We start from the raw sequence: 25,967 nt of genomic DNA on the forward strand, positions 1-25,967 counted from the left end.
TAGCTTTATTGACAGAAAACCTTCCCAGTCTTCCAAGCAGAGACTCAGATTATAGCAGGAAAAATGTCCTTTCGCTGATATGTCTCATTCTGTTTCCTTAAATGAAATAAGTTATACCAGCAAAAGAACTCTTTTGCCTACATAAGCTGTGTCTCCATTAGAAAGGTTTGCAAGCACAGCTGCATCAGTCTGAGGTGTGATTTTTTTTTCTGCAATCTAGCTGACAGCTATGCCAGCAAAAATTTTAAGTGTTGACCATGTTCTTTAAAGTACCCTCGCTGTGTACAGAAGAGGGACTTTTACCTACAAACATATTGAATCAAAGATTTGTGTTTCCTTCTCCTAGTCACCTGCATCATCATGACTTGGAAAGCAAGTCTGTGACCAAGGAACAGTTCAGGATGTAAAATAGGCTCCCTAAGGAAAACAAAATGTAATAGACCAGAACATAAATACACTAGACCAACGTGTCATTCTAGCCAGATGTTAAATGGGAACAAGGCCATGTCTGTGGGAAAAGATGAGTATTTGTTTAGGACAGTATAGGCAATGGTTTAATATATTTTTTTTAAATTGCAAAAAAGGTCTACACTCTAAGCTGTAACTCAGGTATAGCTATTGCATCATATATTATGGGTCTGGTTCTCGTCTTGTTTACACTTATGTAACTCCATCAACTTTAATGAAATTCTTCCATATTTATAACAGTGAAAAAAGAATCAGACCCTATCGGCACCAAAGAATGCATGAGATGCTCATGTTAAGCAAAATGCTTTTGTTTTTAACCTTCTATTTTAAGGTGAGTGGTTTGACTCTCCATAAGATTAACATACTATTTTTTAATATTGCTAACAACACTTATATGAAGTATGATAGTGTTATTACCACCATTTTACAGGTAGAGAGTGGAGGCACATAAAAGCTAGGACCATAAAAGGAGCTAGGTGTCTAAAATGTGATTTAGGTGAGTCTTGATATGTGAGTCTAAAACTTAGAACCTCAAAGCATTTGCTCAGCTGTCACCGAACCCTGGAATCACTTATATTCTAGATGTAGAGAACTAAAGTTCAGGTACTTAAAGTTCTGCTTCTGGACATGCCCTGAAGCAGTTTTATCATGATGGGACTGAACAGTTCAGCACTTGGCCCACCTAAGCCATATCAAGATTCCCAAACTAGGCAGCAATTTTCAACCAGGGTGCTGTGACTTTATGCTTGATACAGAAGTTACTGGGTGAGGTTCTTTGGCCTGTATTATGCAAGAGGTCAGACTAGATGATCATAGTAGTCCCTTCTGGCTTTAATCTATAAATTATATTGTGACAAGCATAGCCTGGACATTCCAAATAAGATAGCATTGCTTTTCCTCTAATTAACAGAATACAACAATGTGTATTTATAGAAAGACATTTCAACTATTTTTAAATACTACTGTACCTTAATTTATTAGCTTTTGTTAAAAGCAACCTAAAGGATATAAAGTATAATTTACAAAAATATAAATCTTGGTTATTTTTTAGTATTTAAACATATTACTATATAGTATGTGTTATTCAGAGAATACATATGTTTAAGAACCTGAAATTAACCAGCACAGAAATGACGGTGGGATAGTGTTACATCTTTTGTAAAACAAAGTATATATTATGGAAAGGTAACCAAAAATAGTTATATTAATATACTGAATATATAAAAGCTTATACAGTGCACTACATTTGAATCCTGAAGAAAAATATGTATATTAAGCCCTTTTATTACAGCATTTTTTCAGTATAAATATGTGGACTAAAGGTATGAATTTTAGGCAAAAAGATTTGATTTGTGTAAAAAAGCAATATTCTAAAATACTCTTGCTTTTGCAAAGTCCGTTCCCATCTTCTTGGTTAGCTGAAAAGTAAAATAGCCAGGAAAATAGTATATAAAAATGTATTTTAGTCCTCCAGTTACGGTAAACTTAAGTAAAAACGATCAGATTTCTTAGCTAGATGGGTTAAAATAGATTTGAAAAGTCTGGGATTTCTGGAAGGTGAATCATTGTTACATTACAAGACAAATGATGAAATTTAAGGTCCTTAGAGGTGAGCACGTGTGCTGCTATAGTGTCTCTGCATTCTTTCTGTAGAAGGAGATGTGGGTTTGGATTCATTCACAAACACAATCTAAGTCATTTCCCATTCACAACTTTCCCAGTGTAGTCAAGCAGAATGTGTTGGTTGTATTGAAGGTTTATTTGTAAAGACTTATCGGCAGGCACAGGTCTCAACAGACATATTGGGATATACCTTTAAAACGACGTTTTTGTTTTCGTCTAAGAACAGGACGCTGAGGGAGTTCATTTTGTCAGGAACGCAGCAGGGTTCTGGAATGCCTGGAATGATTCCTACTGCTTTTACAATGCTCTGGATTGTAGCATGATTCGATGGCCGGACAATCTGGAACAAAGGAAGAAATAATTGCTGTTTCACTTACAGGAAATCACTTTCCCAAATGGGCTTAGAAAATGATTGTAGATAAGGTTTTTTTAAAAAAGTGAAAATACAGGAATAACCCATGTCTTCCCCCATGCACTTGAACCCCAGGGGAGTAAAGTACAGAATCCTTCATGTTCTCTGTACTCCTGCCTGGGAGGCATCAATCAGTCATAGGGCTAGACTCCTTAGCTTACACAGGTGGAGAGCACTGAAGTTGTGACCCGCTCTCTGCGGACTCATGAAGCAAAAGCCATGGTTAAGATTACTTCCCTTCCTCCTCCTAGTCTTCACTAATCTGTTTGGTCTTGTCTGGTCACATCTATATGACACACTGACTGCGCAGTTACTGCACAATCATGTAGAACTTGCATAACCAAGTATTAAATGACTGCGCAGTAACCGGCATTACTGAACAGTAGCGTCCCTGCACAGCTTCCAGGTGATGCTGACTGTGCAGTAGCATGTTACTACTATGCAGTAGCACTGTATCACAGTTTGTGCTCCATGAGGCTACTGTGCAGAACTAATGAGCTACTGCGCAGTAGTAAGCTACTGTGCAGTAAGCATCTCATGTAGACGCGGCCTCTATGTGGGGAAATTGGCTGTCATATCTATTCAGGAGTAAGTCTTCAAGTGGATGCTAATCTGAAACAACTGCCTTCTTCTGGAATAATTACTCTGCCATAGAAGCAGAGGAATTCTTCTGAAATAAGAGTGATTCAAGAGTACTACCCACTTTGTGGAGTAAATCTAAAGTAATTAAATTATGCTTCAACCACTATACCAGTTGATTTCTCCCACATAGACAAAGACTCAATGCCTCTAATCACTGAATGCTTTGTCCATCTCTGCATGCCTGCAAGACCCCTCACTGACCCTGTGTGTGTGTGGAGGAGAGAGAGGGAAGAGGGGTGTGTAAAATGAGTTTACGGTTAAACTTGTACAGTACCAGTGCACTGAACAGTGTATTGTTTGTTATTTTTACTACTGATTTTCTAGTGGGAATAGTTCAACAATGTTCTGTAAGAGGGAAAGAAAGTGTGAAAAGCTATGACAGAATGGAAACAGTGTAGTGCAGTTCCATCATGAGCAGGTTACTGTTATTGCACATAGTCTCAGCAAGTGACTGTAAATGTATAGTCAAACCTCTCCTGTCTTATTGGTATGCTTTTGCCATTAACAACTGCAGAATCTACATGTACAGGTTTGGTACACAAATACTTGCCTGCAGTTCTGGAAATCCCCAACTGAAAACACACCACCGCTAAAATGAAGCCACCTCTACAACTGTTGAACAGCATACATTGGCACTGTGTCCTATTGCTTAGAATAGATAAAATACTACATACATTTGAAAATATAGGATGATATAAATAAGCAGAAAGTAGTTTTACCCCTAACATTAATAGGGACTTTTCTGCTTTCTTTGGAATTGCACACATGGGAATTTCTTGATTTTTCAAGTTCAGCATACAAAATTATCTAGGACATAAGTACTATACAGAAGAGGTTTCTAGGTTAATTAGTTGCTAATTTTTAACCTTAAAAATGACAACTTATGCTGCCTTTAAGATATAGCTCAAAGTCAGTAAAAACTCAACCCGGCTAAAACTTTTAAATGCTTTCAAGTAAAACATATTATCTGAGCCACTATAATCTGTGAAATTAATTGCAGGTCTTTTGGGGCTTTGAAATAAAGGCAGGTCTCATCAGGTGACTTATCCTGGAAATCGTCTTTTTGTAATTAGAATGCTTTAGTGTGATAAACAGCTTGTTCTTCCATAGCACCATCCATCTGTAGGTCTCAGCGCCCTTTACAAAGAGCAATGAATTAAGCTAAATTGGTAAGATTATTATTCCTGTTGGACAGATGGCAAAACCATGGAAGAGAATGGGTGGCTTTCAACACTGCACAGTGAGTGCAGAGCTAAGGGTACAACTTGGACCTGTAGACTCCTACTTCAGTATTTTAAATGTTATTAAAAACTGCTACATGATTTTTATTTTTGTTTAACTACATTTTGCTTTTTTAAATTTTGCAGTTTTTACTTGGAACAGTCACAAATGCTAAACCGCCACTCTACAAAATCCCCTAACTCCTTTCTAATGGACAGCAGCCCACATAGTTACTAGTCTATGGGATCTCAGGATAGTAAACTGCAAGAGGTTATATCAGTCTTAAGGCTGTAACACAACAGGAAATAGACAGATTTCCCTATGATAGAAAGCCAGTCTTGAGTTTTCTTCCCTAAAATCATTTCTCCAGCTCTCTGCTTGGCTCGTCTCTTCGCTACGTTAGCCTGCCAAAGAGCCAGCACTTTTAGATTGCTACAGCCTGCATTCCTTGAAGGGCACAAATACAAACCTCAATAATGTTCACAGAAAGAACCATTTATTATGGACTGTTACTCTGCATGGAACCTGGCTACCTAAATAACAAATCCATAGTGAGACCAAGCAGCACTTCCACCCAGTTCAGGCCAAGTGGAGAATTTTGCCAGCCTTTCTGAAAGCCTGGCTCAAGTTTTGAGTGATGCTGGTCTAGGTTTTTGCATTACCTTTATGCCAATGCGCTTAAGTGGAAAGCTTATGGTAGTCAAAGATGAATGCATTGCAGTGATGGTGTTGATATAGTGATATAATTATGGTCCAACTGGTAATTCATTACACACTGGCAAGCAAGTTATATAAGGTTGGTCAAGTTCCACCCTCTTTCACCTCCAGGGCAATCCCACTTTGGAACAGTTTGGTCCTTAGAGGATAAAATTATGGAACTGATAAAGGAAAAGCAACTAAAGGAGGTATAAAATAAAGTACCTCCTCCCCCCCACACATACTTGTTTTATCTGACACCTGCAGGGCTTTATTAGCTGCTCTTCTCTCTCTACAATCCCTCCATATAAGTTACATCCACTTACTGTCAGCTTCTTCTTACCTCATCTTGACTTTCTCCCCAAAAACCTAGGCAGGAAACATTTATGAGTTTTAGGAAATGTTTCTTTGGGGGTTTAAGTCCTTGACTCAAAATGAAACTCATAGTTTTGGAAATTTTACAAGGACCAAAAACAAGAAATTTCTAGTTATTGTAGATCCCACAAAAAGGATAAATGTGAGCACTGATTTTCCACAATGCCAGATACACGCTAATGGACACAGAACCAGATTCTCAGCCAGTGTAAATCAACAGAACATCATTAACGTCAAAGCAGCTATGCTGGTTTACATCTGTGGAAGACATAGCTTGCTGTCTAAGCTGGAATCCAGTCTTGGAGCTGATGTCAGTAATAGGTCTTTTCTGATTTTCTCTGATATTAACTATACATCTTTGGAGGTTAGAGACTTCATCCTTTCTAGTAAAGACCTTGTTACACAGTATTTTTGGGCAGCTGTTGGAGCTCTTAACACCTTGACTGTCTGCATATTAACACCTGAAACTCGTTTTAAGCACTCTTTAGGTGCCTCAGAGTTATGCTACTCCAGGGCAGGATTATCTCTGATCCATGTTATCCAGCTCATGTTATACCAAGGTATAGCCACTCTAGGTTAGGCTACGCTGTAAACACCCTCCCCACCTCAGTGGCCTGGATCCAGTTTACTGCCCATCCCTGCCCAGCACCCCAGATCCCTGCTCAGTGTCCCCCCTGCAGCCCCTGAGCTGTCTGTCCTGGGGGAGCAGGCAGGGAAGGGTTAACCTTCCTGCCTGGTTGTTGCTGCTGCTCTTTGGTCTGGGCTCAGCGGAGGACAGCAGCAGCCCAGCGGCACAGATGACAGGGGTGCAGGGGGAGGGAGAACTGGGGAGAGCCCTGGGAGGCAGGAGGGAAGCCTGGAATGGGAAAGAGGTATTCTTACCTTTTAGTTCTCCAGGTCCCTGCTGGCCTAAATGTGTGATTGCTCCAAACTCAAGCTAGCATTAACACTAATCAATATTTGTGAAGCTCATAGTGTAAGGTGTAACAAGGCCCTAAGTAATATAGAATCCAACCTAGGTTGATGGCAATCTAATGTCTTTAGGCCTCACTGATTCAGTCCCAAAGAGAGATTGCTTTCTTGTCTTCTTGAGGAAAGATTCCAGTAAGGTGTAATATATGGGGTGTCCCAGTTGATGTCTGTTAATCAGTGGGGAGTTTGGTTCCATGGATGAGATGAGTAAGGTTAGGAAGTTCTTTGAAAGCCATGACTGGGGAGGGCTGAGAACACACATCAAATGGGATACAGCCTTGTCTTTACAATAAATGCAAAAACTATCGCATCTTTATTGCTACAACAATCAATATTTCCCACAATGGACTCATGAGAATCCACAGATCCTACACATCTTTTCCAAAAACTGGTATATCTCATCCAGGGTACATATGCCCTCATGGAAACTCTGTGGGTGAAACTAGACTAAACTACACACCAGACTGAATGATTACAGGCAGAAGATTAAAGACAGACCCAGAAACATGTGTAGGAAAATGCATCACAGAACCATCACTCACTTTGACCTCACTATCCTCGTGCTCAAGGGAAATTTGCAAAACTCCTTTAAAAGGCAAGCCTGGGAACAAAAAATCATAAACTGGCTGGACACTAAGAACCAAGGACTTAACACATATATTGACTTCATGTCTCACTGTAACCTACCTGATTCCTGCTAATCTTTTTTCACACCACAAATGATAATACTTCTCTTCTCTGTTAAAGGGTCTTGACCTTTCACTAATCAAGCTATCTTTTTTTGTCTGCCAGGTACCCCTGAGAATTTCTCTCTCCTCCAATTTCAGAGCCCCGAAGGATGTTTTCAGTCCTTGCTGGGCCTGCTTTTTTCTCAGACCTGAAGAAGAATGTACTACATTATAAATCTTGTCTAAATCTATCCCAACAATGATATCACTCACAAAAAAATCCTTGCCTCTCTCATGACTTGCTGCTTCTCAACATCCCAGCAGTAAAGTACAGCTCTGATCAAACAACTCTAGCACTATATCTCATAAGAGAAACCCCAGTTCTTTTTTTCCAATTACAAATGATCCATCCTTCATTCACAGGGTTATCAGTATAGTCTACATCTGAAAAACTTCACCATTGCCTCTGACTTAGGACATCTAAGATCACAAACCAACATATGCAGGCTTTTGAATTCATGCTCTTGACTGTGGTTTGGATAACCACATTTGGCAAGGCCCAACACTGCTTTTGCTCCTACAAATAGTATTCCTTTTTCCTCCAAGATTAAGTAGTTTGTATGCACTGAAACTAAAGTCTGCATTCAAGAACTGCTCAAACCTTCTTTGTGCAAGTTTTGTTGCTTATATTTAAAAAGGTATGATTGAAAAATTGAGTATTGCAGTTAGTCTCTAAAACAAAAGTTGTGAGCCACTAATAAGTAGGCTTTGTTCAGAATAAGATGTGTAAACAAACACCACACATCTACACACAAAGATTTTGATTTTGTAACTCAGAATTACAGCTTCATTTCTAACACCTTTGTAAGCTGAGTATTAAAAGCATGAGCACAAGATTAATGATTTTAGGTCTCTTAAAAGACATTTAAAGATCATGCACTGTTCCCTAACTTAGAAATGGCTTAGTTTATTTATATGATATTTCAGTTTTGTATTACAACTAAGAACTTATCTACCCACTTTTGATACAGAAAAGCTGTTTTGCCCCAAAGAACCCAGCTTTATTATAGTAAAGGGGCAAGATGATTTTATGATTAGAACATGAAACTAAATCTGGTGCTATGGAACCTATGTCACAGACTCCATGTATTCCAGTGGACTAGCCATATTATCTTGCTCCTAGTCTCTCTACACTGCAGTTAGGCGGTGTGAATGCAGTATGTTTAGGTGAACATAAGTCAATTTTAATTTAGTTAGCTTGATACTAGTAGAAGTGATAAATTAGCTAGCAATACAGGTTTCAGCACAGATTGTTTCTCTGTGTAAGTATGCAGAGTATGCAAGTATCCTTGGCAGGTGTGCCTGGCCTGTGATGAAGTCTTGTTCTGCATCTGCTTCTGGTACCTAAGCTAGCTACAGTAAAGCTGTCTCATGTACATCTTCTCATGCTTCAGTCTCACTGCTATCTGCAGTTTTGCCATGTCATATCTATCTATCTTATAGATAGGGAAGCTGAGGGTATATCCTTCAGTACTTTCAGATTCATTGCTGCAGGGTTTTACCAAGTGTTTGTGTTCTGACTGTGCAATTAGCCATTTATTTTATCTCAAATTAGGGCCATGCATTTTCAACATGTGCATTTCCTGGATATATTTACTGAATTTCTGAACGTGCATAAATTGCTTCTATGTCTTACAAGACCTGTGCTGACCATCCAGTTTGGTACAGAAGTTAAGTGCAACTTTTGCTTTTTGTTATAGGACACTACAGAGTGATACCCTGCATGGCATAAGCGGCAGGGGCAGGGTAGATAGGGTACTATGTCACAGGGCTGGACACCTTAGTGTGAACCTTAGTTAGTGTAGGAGTCTCATTTGTCTAGTGCTGAATATACCTGCAGTATATTTCAGTCAGTCAGTAAATTTGATAAGAATGAGTCACCATGATACAGCTATGTTCTAACAGAAAAAAATAAAAACAGGAAACCATAGTTCAGATGCCATTAATGCCAAGACTCCTGTGGACCTTTAGTATGGAACTTTTAAAGTAAATTTCACCTACTCCAATAGAAGAGATTCAAAATTGGAGTTATATGTCTATCTTTTTTCCCCCAGCTTGCTGGCACTTCTGGAAAGTAAAAAATTTGTTTGGGTTAAAAATGCTCTTTACCTATGGAGCATTTACAAGATATCAAAGAAAAATTATAGGCTCACAAAATGAAGAGTCATTTCAAATCAAAAGCAATAAAGAAGTTTTGTTTGCATTATATTACAATAAGCTCTTTAAAGTTAAACCAGTTTTAAAACAGCCTAAATGGGAAGAAACTCAACCCTCTTTTTGTAGTGATCAGGAGCTACAACACTCCAGCATTGACTGTAACCACAGAAGCCAGTTCTTGCTCCATAGGCTAAGTACAGACAGTCAGAAAGCTTGAGGCTGAATCAATTCAATCTTCGCAGGTTAATTTAAACTGAAGAGATTGAACCAATAAGCAAGTTAACAGACATTCACTTTTGATTCTGGAAATGCAGCCACGTGCCTGCAGTGGCTCAGGCTAGAAGCCAGGGATGCTAGAGCTTGCCTTGTTGCTTGGCTGGAGCAGACAGCTCGGGCTAAAACTAACCTGCCCAGCCTGTGAGGGGTGGGGTTTTCTGGGGAGGTGCAAAATGTCCTGAGATGCCAGAGGACTGTGAGTTAACTTGAATCTGGAGGGGATCTGGGATAGAAGTTGAATAAACCAATTTAACCTAAATCAGTTAAGTCTGATACTACATCCATCCAGGTTTATCTTAAACCAGTTTTGGCCATTTTGGCTAGGGACAGAAGTTACACATAAACCGGTTTAAGTGACCAGAAATTGATTTGAACCTGTAGCAGAACAGAAGTTCAGTGTACATAAACCAGTTTCAAAATGGCTGAAACTGGTGTAAGATAAACCTGGTTGAATGTAGTATCAGACTTAACTGATTTACGTCAAACCAGTTTATGAAACTTCTGTCCCAGACCCCTTCCTGGTTCAAGTTAAACCAGAGTCCCCCAGCAGCCCAACATGCTTTGCAGCCTTGATCTGGAATGGGCTGTGCTGCCTGCTCCAGAGAGCAGGGCTGGTTCCACTTCTCTGCTCCTTAGCTGGAGCAGTGAGGGTTAGCTCACTGGCCTCACTGGCTGGCCCTCAGGCAAACTTCAGCCGGGGTCTGGAGTCAGAGAGGGGGGTTAAACTCACCTGCCCCCCAAGTACAGAGTTGCCCAGCCCTGCTGGTTTACTTAGTGCTGGGTGCGACTGTGGACTACAAATCCCAGAGGCACCTGGAAGCAGGAAGAGGAAGTGATGAGCAACCCAGCAGAGTCCTGTTCCTGTGATTGTGGACTGCAAATCCCAGAGACCTTGGGGGCATAAGGAAAATGAAGCGAACACACAACCCATGCTGGCTATGTGCCAGAGAGCCATGTTCTAGGGTCCCCCAGCTTCTGGCTTGAGCGACTGCAGGCATGTGGCTGCATTTCCTGAATCAAAAATGAATGTCTGTTCATTTGCTTATTGATTCAATCTTTGCAGTTTAGACTAACCTGCAAAGACTGAATCAATTCAGCCTTGGGCTTTTTGACTGTCTGCATTTAACCTTTGACAGCAGTTTATGTGTACTGAACTTCTGTTGTGTTACAGATTTGAACCAGTTTCCTATCACTTATACCACTTTATGTATAATTTCTGTCCCTAACCATAGAGTTGACAATACAGACATATAAGAGAAAAAAATGTTTCCATTTTATCAGTTGGTAACTGAAGCAAAGGTAGATTGCATGACTTGCCCAACACTACAGAGAGAGCACCTGGCAGGGGTTGGCATTGCTTTTAAAATGTCAAAAAACCCCTAACAATTCACAATGAAAGAAAAAATTATAAAATATTTCACGATCACCAAATATGCATTATTCATCAAAAATGTTGTCACCAAAAGTTTTCTCCCAGCTCCATGGTAACACCATTGAAAGATATATTACTCCTAATGTAAAGTACAGAATATATCCTTCCAACATAGAGTACAACAAATTCAAGATTTGGGTCTAAATACGCAGAAATTACGTAGTCATGTAACAGCAATTTTTGGCACTTGTGCACACTTTGGATTCCATTTAGCTACACTCACTTTGCTTTCCTACTGAGCCAGCTTAATAGGCTGCACTGTGGATGCTATATGTGCCATCCATATGCATATTGTTGGGTAAGTCCCAAAACTTTAGTTGCAGAGCAGCAATAACTAGCAGGTGTTTGGCGTTAGAGGAAGAAGATAACCCTCCAAACTTTTAACCCAATAGCTGAGTGATCAGGGTACTTACCCAGGTTCTAAGCAAAAGAAGTAATTTGAATCTGTGCTGCCTGCTTCCCAAAATGCTCTTACCTCCAAGTCACAGGGTAGGTATTGCCCAAAGTATTCTCCAGCCCTCTTTTTGAAGCTGACTCACTGGACAGCCAGACAATGAAGATCTGTGGGGCCAGGATGAGGAGAACCAGATGGCTCAATGACATGGCTGCTTTTCCTGGCAAGGAAGAGATCCTGGGTTCCAGCCCAGGCCCCTATCCCCAAATAGGAAAGAAACTATCTTGCTCCTGTTTATCTAATGAATATTTAATGCAAGAAGCAATAAGATAGCTTCCAGAAGAAGGCTGGAGTGTGTTTCCTTAAGGGAGAAATCTGTTAGACTTCAAAATAGTTTCTGAGGTAATGTAACTATTCCTATACCACACTACTTTAAATAAGACACACACCTCATTTTGAGAAGGAAGAAAAAATGGCTGGGGTGTAGACAGCCTTACTTGCAACTGAAGGCTCTGGACAGTAAAATCAAAGTACTCTCATCAACCTCACCCCTCCTCCCCCATAAGTGATGCTGCTGCTGCTACTGCTACAGCAGTAGGTAGGTAGGCTGACACTATAGGTAAACTGATACTATAAAAGCCTTAATTTAGCAGTGGCTGTGAGAGGGTTAGACCAGTCCTGTTGATCACGTAACTGGGAGGGGGAGAGTGAAGCTCAGGAGAGGATTCCTGCCCCAGCTTGGAGCCCAAACTTTCAGCCACTGAAGAAATATCAATTTCCTTAAGACACGCTCCTCCCCCCCCCTCCCCCCCGGGCAATTTCCTATAGCTAATTTTGGGGGAAAAGGTGTGTGCGCTATGCAAATAAATATGGTAAGTTGATGAAGATCCTACTGTTTGAGTAGTTTAGACTAAGTTAGACAAGGTCCTAGAACATTGTGAGAAATGGAACATTCAATACAGTGTGCATACACCAGATAAAAGATTAGGAGGTATGTCTGGAAATTATAAGCAGTAAAGGCTCATACTACCTTGGGCATTGGAAATTCACAAGCCCCTGCACAGTAATAGGCATCAAATGATTTGGGAGATATGATCCATTCATTCCAGCCAATATCAGCAAAGTCAACTTTCATGTATCTTCTAGAGCAAATCCTAGGCTCATTCCATTGTTTCCGTCTTGCTTTCTTCATTGTTTTCTCATCAAAATTTAGCATCTGAGATTTTGTGAGTGTTTCAGTATTTTCATGCCCTTTCCTCCTGCGATCCTTACGTGAGGTTCTTGGTTTTAGGGACTTGTAGGCACTTTCCCATATGTCATGTTTATTGTAATCATTGTTGATATATTCCACCTCAGGCAACTCATTGTTCTGGATCGAGCTGGAAAGGTATGTGTCCCTCCTCACACGTGTGTCTGAGGAAGCATTGGGAGACAGGCTTGGATCTCCATCACTGGAAGGGAAAGGGTCATATCGTTGGAGGGTGACTGCCACACTGTTAGGTTCAGCTATTGCTAAATCATTGGCATAAACAAGTATGTATGGAAAATGGCGAGCAACCTGCTCAGGTATTCCCTGGTATTTCTCTCCAGAGTCAAGTTCTGCACAGAGAATAAGTTCACCAGCCAGCTTTGATTCATTTATGATGTGTGAGATGTCCTTCACTTGCCATGACCCCCGCCTTTGGGGAAACACAGTCACATTCCCTTTGACTAGCCCATAGGCAGAGTTCTGGGGGATGCTTCGGAAAATAAGGTTGAGCCGTGGGATCTGGGGCAAGTGGAGGAGGCGACAAGATGAGTTCTTGGACCGCTTGCAGAACACCTCTTGATGGCGGGGGCGTTTGTCAGAATAAAAGTGAAATGTGGCAGCAAGGATCATCTCTGAATCCTGCATTGACGTCAGATTGAAGCAGTATAGAGGTTTCTGGGATAAAAGTTCTGCAAGAGAATGAATAAATGAGTAGATTAATGCTCAGAATGATCAAACTGTTTCTAAATAGTTGGACTTATGGACCCCAATCCCTTTTCACTTATCTCACTTTAAGCCAGATATTGCAATGACCTCAAAGGAGCTCCACAAGTATAAAGCCAGCTTAAGTGGAAGGAGAATCAAGCTTCTGTTAGTAGCATCAAGGAACCCTAAAACTCTGGGCACTGAATGTAACCACAAGAGCTGGTTCTTGCCCCAGGGAGTTTACAATGCAGATAAATGAAAGAAGGATTGTCTTCATTGTACCAATGGATAACTGAAACACACAGAGATCAAGTAACTTGCCCAATTTTACACAGCTGAGGAATGAACCCAGATCTTTTGAATCTTTGACCCTTGCCTTAACCCCCACACTAGTCTTCCTCATTTCCTTCTGCTTTCCCTTATTCTTTCACTTACGGACAACAAAGAAGCAGAGCAGTCTCTCCTAATGCTCCCCTTCCTACTGTCCAGGCAGCGTAGATAAGGAGGCACTATCAACAGTGGTTTCAGTGTTGCCTAGTGCAATGTTCAAGAACCTTTTAGGAACAGTGGGCCAAATTAGCTCAGCTCACTCTGAAGATAGGTCACTGCTCCCTTTGCTGGTGCTGCTGCTCATCCCTGCCTTACACCCTCCTGCCATTCTGCTGCAGAATTGCTGATGTTGCCCCAGCTTTGCAGATTGACTGACATTGCTCAGTGGGCTGAATCTGGCCTGTAGCCCATAGGTTGCTTTCTCCCAATATAGTGGGTAGAAAACTCCACTGAGATTTGGGAGAATTTGATTTTCTTCCTGGCTCTGCCATTCACCTGCAGGTTGACCTACAAGCTATTCCCTCTCTGTAAAATGGTGATAATGACTTTGTTTGTCAAGCAGTTGGACACAAACAAGACAGAAGTAAAACAGACAGAAAAATCTCCCTTCTTCATGCTCTTGTCCTCCTCTGCACAAGCAGTTTCTGGCTTTGTCCTTCTACCTCACCTGCTTTTGCTTAAGAGATTTGCTTTTGTCTCCCTAGATATCCTTCTTGTTGATCTGGCCACCTTGTGTAGGAAATAAAAGAACTATTTGCCACTGAGAAGTGTCCCATGGAACTGCACAGAGTTTGGCAGCTCTGAAACTGAGGGTAAGTCTATCCTGCTGTGACTGCATATAGTGAAGACAGAGCCAAGCTGGCTTTAAATAGTGAGCTCAGTACCACTGGCAGTGTAGCCATGACAATATGGATTTCAGTGCAGGCTGCAATGTTCTCCTAATATGCTGGATACATTTTTGTGTAGCTGGCCAGGGCTGAGTTCTCTGCTGCCACAGCTACCTGTCTACGAGCAGCAGAGCCAGATGGTTTGAAGGTAGTTAGGATAGGTCTACCTGAGCTGCAGTCACACCTGGGACTGTGGTGTAGACATGAGGTTTCTTACTGGACGCTGGCCAAAGCCAAAGCCAAACCCACCTTGAGCTTTGGGGATATTTGGATTCAGCTCCAAACTTTGTGGTGCAGACCAACATCTACCAGATGGATGTTTAACAGGTGATTGTATGTCCAGGGCCCATCGGTTAAAATATGAAGGAGCCACTAGGGAACACTGAGCCAAATTGGGGAGAGTTTTCCTATCTGCTAGGGATGTTTTAGACTGTTTCCCAAATGGCCCTTGACAGGATTCAGCTGCCAGGATTCAAACCTGATTTTTGATAATCTCTTTCTAACCAGTTGAAAGATCAGTGTTAGAATAGAAATGCCTTTGTAAATATGGTTTTGTACAAATGCACTTGATTCTTCAGTTAAATAATTATTAGTATCATCATCTAAATTCACCAGGAAATTCTAGTGTATCTAATATTTAGGAGGCTGTATCTAAACACAAGTAGCATCCAAAGCAGCAGAAAATGCACTTGCAGCCTATTATCTATCAAAGCAAAGTTGTCATATTCCTCTTTCTTTCTTTCTTTTTTTCTGTTTACATAGCCATAGCAGGGCATTGCAGGATCATAAGATTTCAAGTTTCCTTTCTAATTTACCCATAGCCTAAAGTCTAAAGTATTTGAATTTTGAAGAGCAGAATGGATCTAAAAGATGTAAACTTTAAAGGGAAATTCTGTCCTTTGATACCCATATGTATAGAGCTACTGCTGATGACAATGGAAATGAAGAGTACACCTGAATTTAAATACAAAGAAAGGAAAAGGTTAGAGCAATCCGAGGGAGGACAAAGCAACAAGATGAAAATGAACAAAGAAATATTTAGATTGATTATGAACAGTTTTATCAGTCTACAGGTTAGTCTCAAGCAGTTCAACTTTACTATATCCTCCTGAAATACGGTTAGGGTTATTCTCCAATGTAATGCTCTTGCTATGTATCTTGGAGCAAGGTTGTTGGTGTAAATGTCCTGATAGTCATATTTCCACCTTTAATACCTCTAGTTTTTTGTTCAGCAGAATGAATTACTTTTACGTGGTTAGCCTAGTTTTTTTTTTTTTATATATATGCAATAAGAACAGATAATACTTGCCAGATAAAACCACCATGCTTACAAGTGCCTGTGAATTAATGATTCATTAGAGTTCTTTTTATTATAAGAGTTATCTTGTTTGTAGTAGGTGAGATTGAAGAACAGGCTTTCAAACAGTACAGTTAATGTTAGTTTTTGACAACCCCTTCCCTGTCCTTCATACTTCAATTATAGGGATTGCATTAATGGTAGCATCAAGAGGTCCCAAACAAGAGTCTTATACAACAGTAGATAGTCCCTGCCCAAAGAGGTTACAATAAGTAGACAGAGGATTATCCACCCAATATTATAGATGGGAAATAGAGGCAGTGAGAAACTGACATACGTAAAGGTACATAGGGCGCATCTACCCATCACCGTACTGTGATGTTGATATGGCACCATACTTTAGTACTTCCTTTTGGAAGTACTAAAGCATGGAGCAGTATGGGCAGTTATGGCAATGTGCACACAGTGTATGCTTAGATTTTGCCGCTACATCACCATAGTGGCATGATAAAATGGGGAAGCATGCCACTATGGTGACATAGCTAGGAATCACATGTAGACCCGCATGATCGCTATGTCACTGTAGTGCACTGTATAGCGATGTAGCATGTCACTACATCGTTGTAGGGTGATGTGCAGATTCACCTATAAGAGAGCTATGTCAGAGCCAGGAACTAGATTTGGATCTCCCAACCTTTGGTCCACTGCCATAAAGAAGTTAAAGGTTTGTAGTGTATCAAGTAGAGCTCGTGGGAACAGGGAACTTTCATTGCTCCAGAATGGTTTACAATATCAACATTTTGTTTTAATTCAAAATTTATGGTAAAATGGAAGAATCTGCTTCAGCATCAGACAGCCACAGTCTAGGAAGTCTTGAAGTTTCCATGAAAGTGTCAAGGGAATTGACATTTCCACAGAATGGTTCAGTTCCGTCAAATCTTCCTTTTCTGACCAATTTTGTATCAGAAATTTATCAATCAGCTCTATCCTGATTATCCCAATTTAAAGTCTTGTGAAGGACAGCCCTCCAAAGACTCACACTTGATTTGGAAAACTACTGGTAACTCAAATCTTTAGAACCTGGAACGCTCTCAAGAGCAAGTTTTCCTATACTGCCAACCTTGACCAGAAGCAGAACCAAGGAGAGAACCATCTTAATACTTTCACTTTTTGTGGGACACAAGGCAGTTGTCAGAGTGAGTCACTGCTCTACTCAAAACATCAAGTGAAAATAAGCAGCTCTGTCCCAATCCTTCGTAGTTCCTAGCATGACTGAACGTTGTTAATTTAGCTCCATGTGTCAGCTGTGCAGTCTATCCAGCTGCTTTTCTAGGCCAGGAGGTTTCAGCCTACTCTCCAGTAAGATACTCTACAGCAGCTGTGTGATTTCAGACTGCAGATAGCTCTGGTGATTCCATCTCACAGAGAATTCTGCCTATGGAAGTCTAGTTTTCAAAGTGGAACAAAACTCAACATTTTCAAACTTTTCTGCAAAGTACAATGGCAGCCTGTAAGTCTTGACACAGAGAAGCCAGGAAGGCTAGATGTCTAGGCAGCTGAGAAACCAGGCAGGTGGGCTGGCAAGAAGCCAGACAGATTTTTGATGGACCTTTTGTCAAAACTGTCACATCTCTGTAAATCATTTGGATTTAGACAAATCAGAAAATTTCACCAGAAAACCTTTGTTGAGATGATTCTGACCAAATTTATTTCAGACTTAACTATTTAAGTGCCACACACTAAAGCTGTTAGCTATGCCTATAGATAAGATTACCTACCCCTCTCCATCACGTGACAGTTTTAAAGTTGCTTATACCTTTGCTTATCTGTTTTAGCTGAAATTCTGCAGGCCAGTGACCACTTCAGGTTGATTTACCACAACACTTTGGATGGGTAGGAGGAAGAAGAAGCAGCTCCTGGAGACAGGCTGTGTGTGTGTGGAAAGGATGGGGAGAAGTCAGGCTACTGGGGTACATGCAAGAAGGTAGAGAAGAGGAGATAGAGAAATAGTGATCTGTTACCCCTAAAGCACACTTCCTCCAAAACCTGGATAGAGGCCACCTTCTAGCATCTGTGGCCCGCAAAGGATAACTTGGTACTGCCATGAGTTAGTTCAGGTTAGATTCCACAGGCGCACCCAGATGTGTATGCGGTGCCACAGACCCACCTGAGGTGCCACACACTGCATACGCTGCACATGCGGGAGTTCTCCATGCTGATAATTTGCAGTGCGGGGGGGGGGGAGGGGTGTTGACACCGGGTGATCCTGGTGTCAAAAAACCTGCAGTGGAAAAATGAGGGACAATACATATGGTGGCAGCATGTGCTGCCTGAAACCAGAGCCTGGCTGGCTGGAGCCACGCTCCAGCTGCCAGCTAAGCTCTCTACTGCTGGATCACCACTGCTGGAGCCCTGGGAAGCCCCCAGGACCCCAGGTAAGGTTGCTGGGGCTAGTCCAGGTACTGGCTCCAGCCTTCCCAACCCCACCTGGGGCAACTTGCCATGCACCACAGCACACAAGAGAAGGCGGAGAGGGGATCCGGTGGCCGTTTACAAACTCACCAGGGAGGACCAGCGAGAATTGGGGGAGGCTCTGTTCCCCCGGGCACCACCTGGAGTTACTAGGAATAACAGCCACAAATTGTTAGAGAGAAGGTTCAGACTGGACATCAGGAGTCATTACTTTACAGTTAGGGCTGCCAGGCTCTGGAATGGGCTCCCAAGTGAGGTGGTACTCTCTCCTACCTTGAGGGACTTCAAGAGGAGGCTGGACAGATATTTGACTGGGGTGATATGACCGCGGAACCCATTCCTGCCTGGGGCAGAGGGTTGGACCTGATGATCTGTTTAGGTCCCTTCTGACCCTAAGCACTATGACATTATGATGCATGTATGGGCATTCCCTGGGGACAAGTAGCAGTAGTACATATTGTGCTGCTGCTATTTGTCCCCAGGGAAATGCACGTGTGCGCTTGTCTGGACGCTCTCTATTAGCTCAAATGCCAGGTGCCTACACTACAGATTTAAAAGTTTCAAAACTGAGCACTAATGATCCATATTAGGAGAACAATATACTGCTACATATTTTTAGTGTTTTAAATCCCAGAAGTTACATTAAAACCCAAAGTTACATTCAAATCCTAAATGTCAAGCACTCAAAACTACAAAAATGCTAGAATGAAGTTTTCCCATGTGACTTTAATTTGGCTCTCATGATAGCATTGCTGTTTTTCTTCTATCACAGAATCCCTGCCTCATTGGATGGGCTAGATGGTCCAGGGTAGATTTGCACCTTATAGAGTAACTAAATCAGAGATGTGTAGCACAAGCTTTCGTAAGCAAAGGGCTTACTTCATGAGATGCTATGAAAGGACCTTTGCACAGGATAAATGAAGGGTCTTTCATGGCATCTGATGAAATAAGATGCTTATGAAAGACTATACTATACATTTCTGATTTAGTTACTCTATAAGGTGCACACCTACCCTGCTTTCTGTCTGACTTCAGACTAACATGGCTAAGTGCTTCTCTGTTAAAGGAAAAGAGTCAGACAATGTGCAGGATCCTTATTTCATTTCAGTGGCATAACAGAGTTGGTGCTTGGTGCAAACCCTGTGGGAGACCATGGGTCCTGACACTGCTTTTGAGTCATCGGACCATCTCCCCACCAGTTGTGCACCAATCCAAGAGCAGGTTTGGGAGGTGTAGGGGGGAAAGCAGCCTTATCAATGCTGGGACTCCTGCATAGTCCTGGCTGAGCTGCTGCTGCTGGTGTGCATGCGCTGTTGGCCTTGGCTGTTGCTCTTAAAGTAGCAGCAGCCAGGGACTGGTTTGGAGTTCCCAGCATGGCAATACCACCAGGTCATGGACTCTGCAGGGGAGGGGGTGATTCTATCGACCCTCCTACCTTGGTGTGTGGAGCAGGTGCCCCTCTCACCCATCTCTAGTTGCATTACTTGTTTCATTTCTTCACAAAGTCTGAAATCATGTAGTGGATGAAAGGCAGGGCTGCCAAGGCAGAGAAAATGGTCTGTGGTTTAGATAGATATTGGAAGCTGCACTGAGAAACTGAATTTTCCATCTTTGCCACAAAATTATATTGGATGCCAGTCAAGTGACAAGTGCAGCCTATGGGCCAAATTCTATTCCACCTATTAGACATCTATGTGGACTAAGTGCCTAAGTGCAATTCTGTTCCACTCTGTTCAAGTCCTGAAAATCCATTAATGCTTCTACTTTTGTAACACATTGTTTTCTAGTTCTTATGACTAAATCACAAAAAAGCAGTGAGGAAGAAGTGGCAACCCACCTTTTGCATTAAATGTTGCTCAGAAACTTGAGCAGGGGGACTAGAATCACACTTAGACATCCAAAATTCACTCATGCACCTAATAGATGGAAGATAATCTGGCTTCACTTGTCCAACCCTTTTTTTTTTTGATTACTCAAAATAAGGCTTATAGGGACAAATTAGTACAACTGTTGAGCACTTACAACTTTAAGTGAAATTAATTGGTGCTGCATTTTGAAAGATGAAGAGCAGAGTATTCAGAAAATAAGCAGGAACCCAAAGCTAGCAGGCAATCAAATATTTTATCTTTCATCTCTTTGCCTCAGTTTTTTTATTGAGAGAGAGTATTCCTGTCATGGTGATGTGCACCAGCAAAGGGCCCATGAGGAAACTAGTTCAATGTAAGTTTTGGAGGGTGTGCAGTAAACAGCACATGGGGCCACACACTGAATGCAGAAGATAAGGAACATTGGCTGCTAATTCTGGGGCGCAATGCTGAGCAATAAATGTATGCATGAGGAAACAGCAATTAAATGTATGTATGTAATTAAAACTATATCATAATGCCCACGCACATAAGGGAGTCAAATTAAGGCTGCTTAGTCAACCTGAATTATGGCACTTCCTAACTTTTTGATACATGACTTTGTTACCTTAATGTTTACATATGTAATAATACAGTGGCTACTAATTCAACAAACAGCTTTATGCTACAGCAGAGGGCAGACAGGCATTATGAACTTTCTGAAAGATGCACATATTTCTATTTTTTAAACCAATAACTATCACTGAAAGTGAAGTTGAACACTGATGGTTTTTATAGCTATTGCATGGTTTTATGTATCCCAGAAATCAATTGCCTTAGCTGCTATCTGTGTAATACAAGACATAGAAACTTCATGCATGTAACCAAAAGAAAGCAATGAGGTTTTTTTATTTTCTTCTTTTTCAGTGAGGTGCAGAAATTATACAATTTCATGAGAGAGAAGAATAATGCAAAATATACTGCAAGCTAGGGGGGTTCCTGCCATATTGATTTCCATATTTTTTATATCTTATTATAGTAAGATAACATTAAATCTCATCACAGCCCACTTACTTCCCCACTACATTTTCAAAGAGCCAGAGGGGCTTCCTGTTTCAGGCTACTGAAGTAAGAGTTGTGATCTGGTAGAGAAAGCATCAGATTGGGAGCCAGGTGACTCTGGCTTTTGACCTGGCTGTGCCCTTTACTGACTGCATGATTTTAGATAAATTACTTCTAATGTTATGTACCTCAGGTTCACCATCTGTAAGATGGGTATAACAATAGTGACCAATAAGAAATTATCCTCCTTAAATGCTAATAATAATGGCATCTCAGTAAAGTTTGTTTTAAAATAAGCTCAGCCATCTGCCTCCAGTCAAGCCATTTGTAAAGCAGGTCAATCAAAGAACGAGTAAGAGTATATTATAGGAACACAGGAATTGGTCTGCTACATCAGACTAGCAGTCCAGGGCTCCGAATCAGGCAGTTATGGAATAACTTGCCCACAGGGGAAGTCTCTTCCTAACCCGTTAGTGGTTGATTAGTGCTTTGAAGCACTAAGGTTTGTAACCCTTTCCAATATATGGGTTTGTCTTATATCCTTACTAATAAAATAGATTTTCTGCTAGGAGTTGATGATCATATACCTGGGTATAAGAATCAATAAAAAGAACTTAGGTTGCATCCAGACACGCAGAGAGGTGTGAGGTTTGTGGTCCTGCAAACTTCTTTGTGGTGCCACAAAACAGTTAAAACATGCTCCACACTGCAAATTTGCAGCACAGGGCCAAACTCTGCTACCAGGATTTCCTGGTAGCAAAACAAAAAACAAACAAAAAAACCAAAAGCGGGAAGAAAAAGTGGCAAAATGCATGCACAACAAGTGTGAGCTGGAACAGAGAAGCCGGGTCATCCAGAGCAATAGCTCTGGCTGCTGGCCAGGCCTCTGTGCTGCCTGATCTGTGCCCCTGCTGCTCCAGGCCACCAGGTAAGACTGCTGGGGCCAGCAGCAATCCCTGGCTGAAGGGTTGGGAGGGGCTGGGCAAGGGCAATTTGCTTGTCCCCTGACAAAGCGCGTATGCAACGGTATGTGCTGCGGCAACTTGTGCCACTGCAAGCACACACCCCTCCACGCAGCCTTACAGTGCTATGACTCTGCTTCCCATATACTTGCAAAAACAGAAATTGAAGTTAATTTACCATATTGTACAGTGCTCTGCATCGCCAGCATTTTAAAACCCGAAAGCCGAGGAGATACTGAGATAGACTCAGACTAACTGTAAAACCAGTTTGTAAATGCATGATCTTAAACATTATTAAAACACTACAGAGCCTTTTATTTTAGAAGAGTAAGGTTAAAAAAAAAAAACAAAAAGCTTTTTTCCTTATTCTCACAAGCAGGATGCTTTTCCTTTTGTTATAATTGCCAGTTAACAGGATTAGTCACCTAATGAGGAACTATTTTCTCCAGGAACTAATTACAAATGTTAATTTAAAAAACAAAAATGCCAAGCATCCAATACTGAACAGCAGGCTTTCCTATCCACCCCCCCCCCCCCAGACTTTTTCTCGCATTAAGCGGTTGTCTTGCAGCAGGTCTGCTCTGCCTGCCGCACAACCAGCGAAGCAAGGGGTGCGCGTGTGTGCGCGCGGGGGAGAAACCTCCTGCTCTTCCTCGCGCAGAAATCACAGCGGCCACTTCAAAACACGAGACTTGGAGAACTTTTAGGAAGTCCCGTAGGCGGCGCTGCTCCGAGCTGCAACTTGCGGGAGTTTGGGCCCGAGCTGCGGGCGAGGCTGGGAGCTTTGCCGGGCTGTCACTCCCGCTTTATTCCCGGGCGGAGGAGCGCAGCTGTGGGGGTGCCAGGCGCCCCCATTTGCTGACAGCCCCGGCAAGGGACGCTCCGGAAAAGCGACACCTTTCCCCACATGGGGGTTTTGCAGGTTCATAAGCCCGGGATGCTACCCGTCGCCGATGCAGCATCCTCCCACCCCCTGCAAGCTCCCCCGGCGGCCAGCGGCGCCCGCAGAGCCGGGCCCCGGCGCACACGAGCCCGCCGCGGGCGGGAAGCTCTTACCCAGCCTGGCGCGGAAGCTGCGGACCGTGTTGCCGTCCCCCGGCCGGCTGCCCTCCCGGTTGTACCTCTCGTACAGTTTAAGCATGTGGACAGCTACCACGTCCCGCGCGATGCCGCCCAGCGCCGCGTCCCCTCGGGGGTGGGTGCCGGCGGGCGAGAAGTCCGGGGCGCGGGGCTCCTCCCGGGCAGGCAGCGCGTGGCAGCCCCCGCGGCCCAGCAGCCCCAGCAAGAGGCAGCAGGCGAGGCGGCCGGCCATCGGGGGGCAGGCCGGGGGCATGGCCCGGAGGGGCTCGGGGAAGCGGCCGCTGCCGGAGACGCCCGCACGCGGCTGGCGCTGGGGCTCCAGGCTCCCGCAGCCGGGCGAGGGGCTGAGCCGCGGGGCCCCCCTCCGCCGTGATGCCGAGCCCGCCTGGCCAATCACCTGCCTGCGAGGTGAGGCGCCCCGGCCGGGCCCGCGACGGCGCGCACGGGGAGGGCCGGAGCCCGGCGCAGCCCCGGCACCAGGAGCGCGGGGCCGGCGGGCGGGCGGCCGGGCCCGGCCCCCGGGGGCTGGGGGCAGCGCGGCCGGCGGCTCCCGCTGCTCAGCCCCCGGCAGAGGTAACGCGCGGGCGGACACGCGGGCCGCCCCCCGGACGCAAGACGCCGGCGGCAAGGAAGGGGCGGGAGAGCAGGGTGGCTGGCACCCCGGGGCGGCCCCGGGACGGGACGGGACGGACGGGGGCGGCCGAAGGCCAGGTTTCAGCAGGCAGGGTGGCGGGGCTGCAGGAGCCGAGCTCTGTGGCCCGAGGGGGGAAAGGGCCGCAGGAATTGCTGAAGGGCCTTTACGCCTGCGGGGGTGGAGGCGTCGCTGGGCTGTTTGCATCGCGGCCCGTGCAGCCCCCCCCCCCCCCCCCCCCCCCCCCCCCCGGTGGGTCTGAACGAGAGTGTAGCGCTGGACCACACCCCGCGGGGCCGGGGAACAGCCGGTTTCGAGCTGCCCTCGAGGGGAGAGTAGTCCATTTTAGGTGAATTTGTTCATTCTGCCTCTTTTTTTTTTTTAAAAAAAAAAAAGCTTGTCCTCCTGTAGCCAAGACAGTTACTTTTCTTGGAGAGTGCACAATGCAATAATTGAAAAAAATGATGGAAAAAGCTACTGTTGCTCTGCATAACACAACCCTTTTGTGATTTTTTAACCTTGGAGTGTCAAATTTGAGCAGATACTATTGAAAGTTTCTGAACCACAAGTTTGTCGGTTTTGGACTGTAGCAAAGAAAGGTTTGATTCATTTTTAAAATTAGCACCAGGCCACATTGGTCTGTGCCCCTTGCATGTAAAAACGAACAATCTGCAAAAACAAATTTGTCCAAATGCAAGTTGTGAAAGTATCAAACCTCCCATTAATTAATCTTCGCTTATAAATAATCCAGACCATCCTTTGATGCTTTTTTATTTCTCCATGGTAGCATGCTCATGACCTCCACTGGGGGCGTGAGCAAACCTTTTGTTGTTTGTGGTTTTGTCTGTACTGTTTCTATACAATCAAGGTCCTGTGAAAAGGAGGAAGAGGCAGCAGGAGGTAGGAACAAGCTGGGCTATTTTGGACCAATGTCCCATTAAAATGTTCTCTCTCCCTTTAACTCACTCCAAACTCCTATTCAAGCATACACTTTGTATCAGTCTTTAACCTGCACTAAAACCTGTAGGACACTGATACTTTGACATTGTTGGGAAAGAATTAAAGAATCAACCAGGGATGGCTAATATTTCTTGCCTTATTTTATTGCAGAACAGCAGGAATTCAAAGTCTTTAAAGCTCTGGTACTTTGACTCTTTTATGCAGCTGGGATGATGAAATAAAAATGTGTTTGGTAAAGGAATTCAAATTAGCACTGGGTCACATAATTCCCCTGTTCTGAATATGGCCAATCAATGGCATCTCTAAGGCATCTACAGGCAAGAGCTATGCAATTTCTGCTCATGCAGAATAATATTCCTAGCGTGGAAATTTCTGCTAATTAAAGCCCTTGCCAAGTAGAGTCTTTTTTTCTTAAATAGCTCAAGTCACAGCCAGGACTTGAGGAAAGCCGCCCTATAGTCAGAGCATGCATTCAAGATTTCAAACTGCAGATCTTGCTTCCTGTTAAAAACATGATATAAATAGTGTTACACACCATTAACAACAGTTTATATATGAAGAAACAAACAATATTTTCTTGTGGAATTAGAAACATTTTTATAAAGGAACTATTATGACCTGTGCATGTGTTTCCTTGTAGAAGGTAGAGAACTGAAACAGGGGGATTTACTTTTTTGATTTTGAAATAAAGTAACACACTGAAGCCTTTTTATTTGTTTGTTTGTTTATAAGACCTTTAAGTCTGTATTTAAATCATTTTGCCTGCATCTTTTTTTTTTAACTAATAAAACTAGTAGCTGGGATAATTAAAGTTAAAACTTCAGGGAAGTTGATAAAACATACATTATGGAGATTGGGCTTCAGTCTATAGTATGATATATCTTTCATTTCTCACTCACAAAAATATCTTGCTCTGTTGCATGATTAGCCAGGCTTGCAGAAGACCACTTCTTAAAGCACGTAAAATGTTAACTACACAGCGACTGAAAGAAGTATGATGGGCTAAATGTTCTCGACCAAACAGGTTCTTAAAGAAGCTAACAGTGGCACTTTAAGAAGCTTTTCACATCCAACCCAGTGATGTATGGGGTG

The 25,967-nt window shown here is 42.9% G+C and overlaps 1 protein-coding gene across 1 annotated transcript; it reads right to left on the minus strand.

The window, feature by feature from the left end:
- Window positions 1–1,417: 1,417 nt before the first annotated feature.
- GDF10 (growth differentiation factor 10) lies at window positions 1,418–24,014 on the minus strand. The gene is made up of 3 exons (XM_006276179.4): window positions 23,261–24,014; window positions 12,427–13,334; window positions 1,418–2,431 (listed from the first exon to the last, which is right to left on the minus strand). Exons 1-3 carry the CDS (start codon window positions 23,535–23,537, stop codon window positions 2,240–2,242), a joined length of 1,377 nt encoding a protein of 458 aa, XP_006276241.2. The 5' UTR covers window positions 23,538–24,014; the 3' UTR covers window positions 1,418–2,239.
- Window positions 24,015–25,967: the final 1,953 nt, after the last annotated feature.

Source organism: Alligator mississippiensis, chromosome 6 (assembly GCF_030867095.1).
Source record: "Alligator mississippiensis isolate rAllMis1 chromosome 6, rAllMis1, whole genome shotgun sequence".
Classification (NCBI taxonomy): domain Eukaryota; kingdom Metazoa; phylum Chordata; order Crocodylia; family Alligatoridae; genus Alligator; species Alligator mississippiensis.

What these genes read in the sequence shown, in the direction of transcription:
- GDF10 (XM_006276179.4), bottom strand. Translation starts at nt 23,537, where the DNA reads ATGCCCCCGGCCTGCCCCCCGATGGCCGGCCGCCTCGCCTGCTGCCTC. An exon ending in CAGCTTCCGCGCCAGGCTGG is followed by an intron (nt 13,335 to 23,260) that starts GTAAGAGCTTCC and finishes ATTCTCTTGCAG; the next exon opens with AACTTTTATCCCAGAAACCT. An exon ending in GTGAATTTCCAATGCCCAAG is followed by an intron (nt 2,432 to 12,426) that starts GTAGTATGAGCC and finishes CCTTTGTTCCAG; the next exon opens with ATTGTCCGGCCATCGAATCA.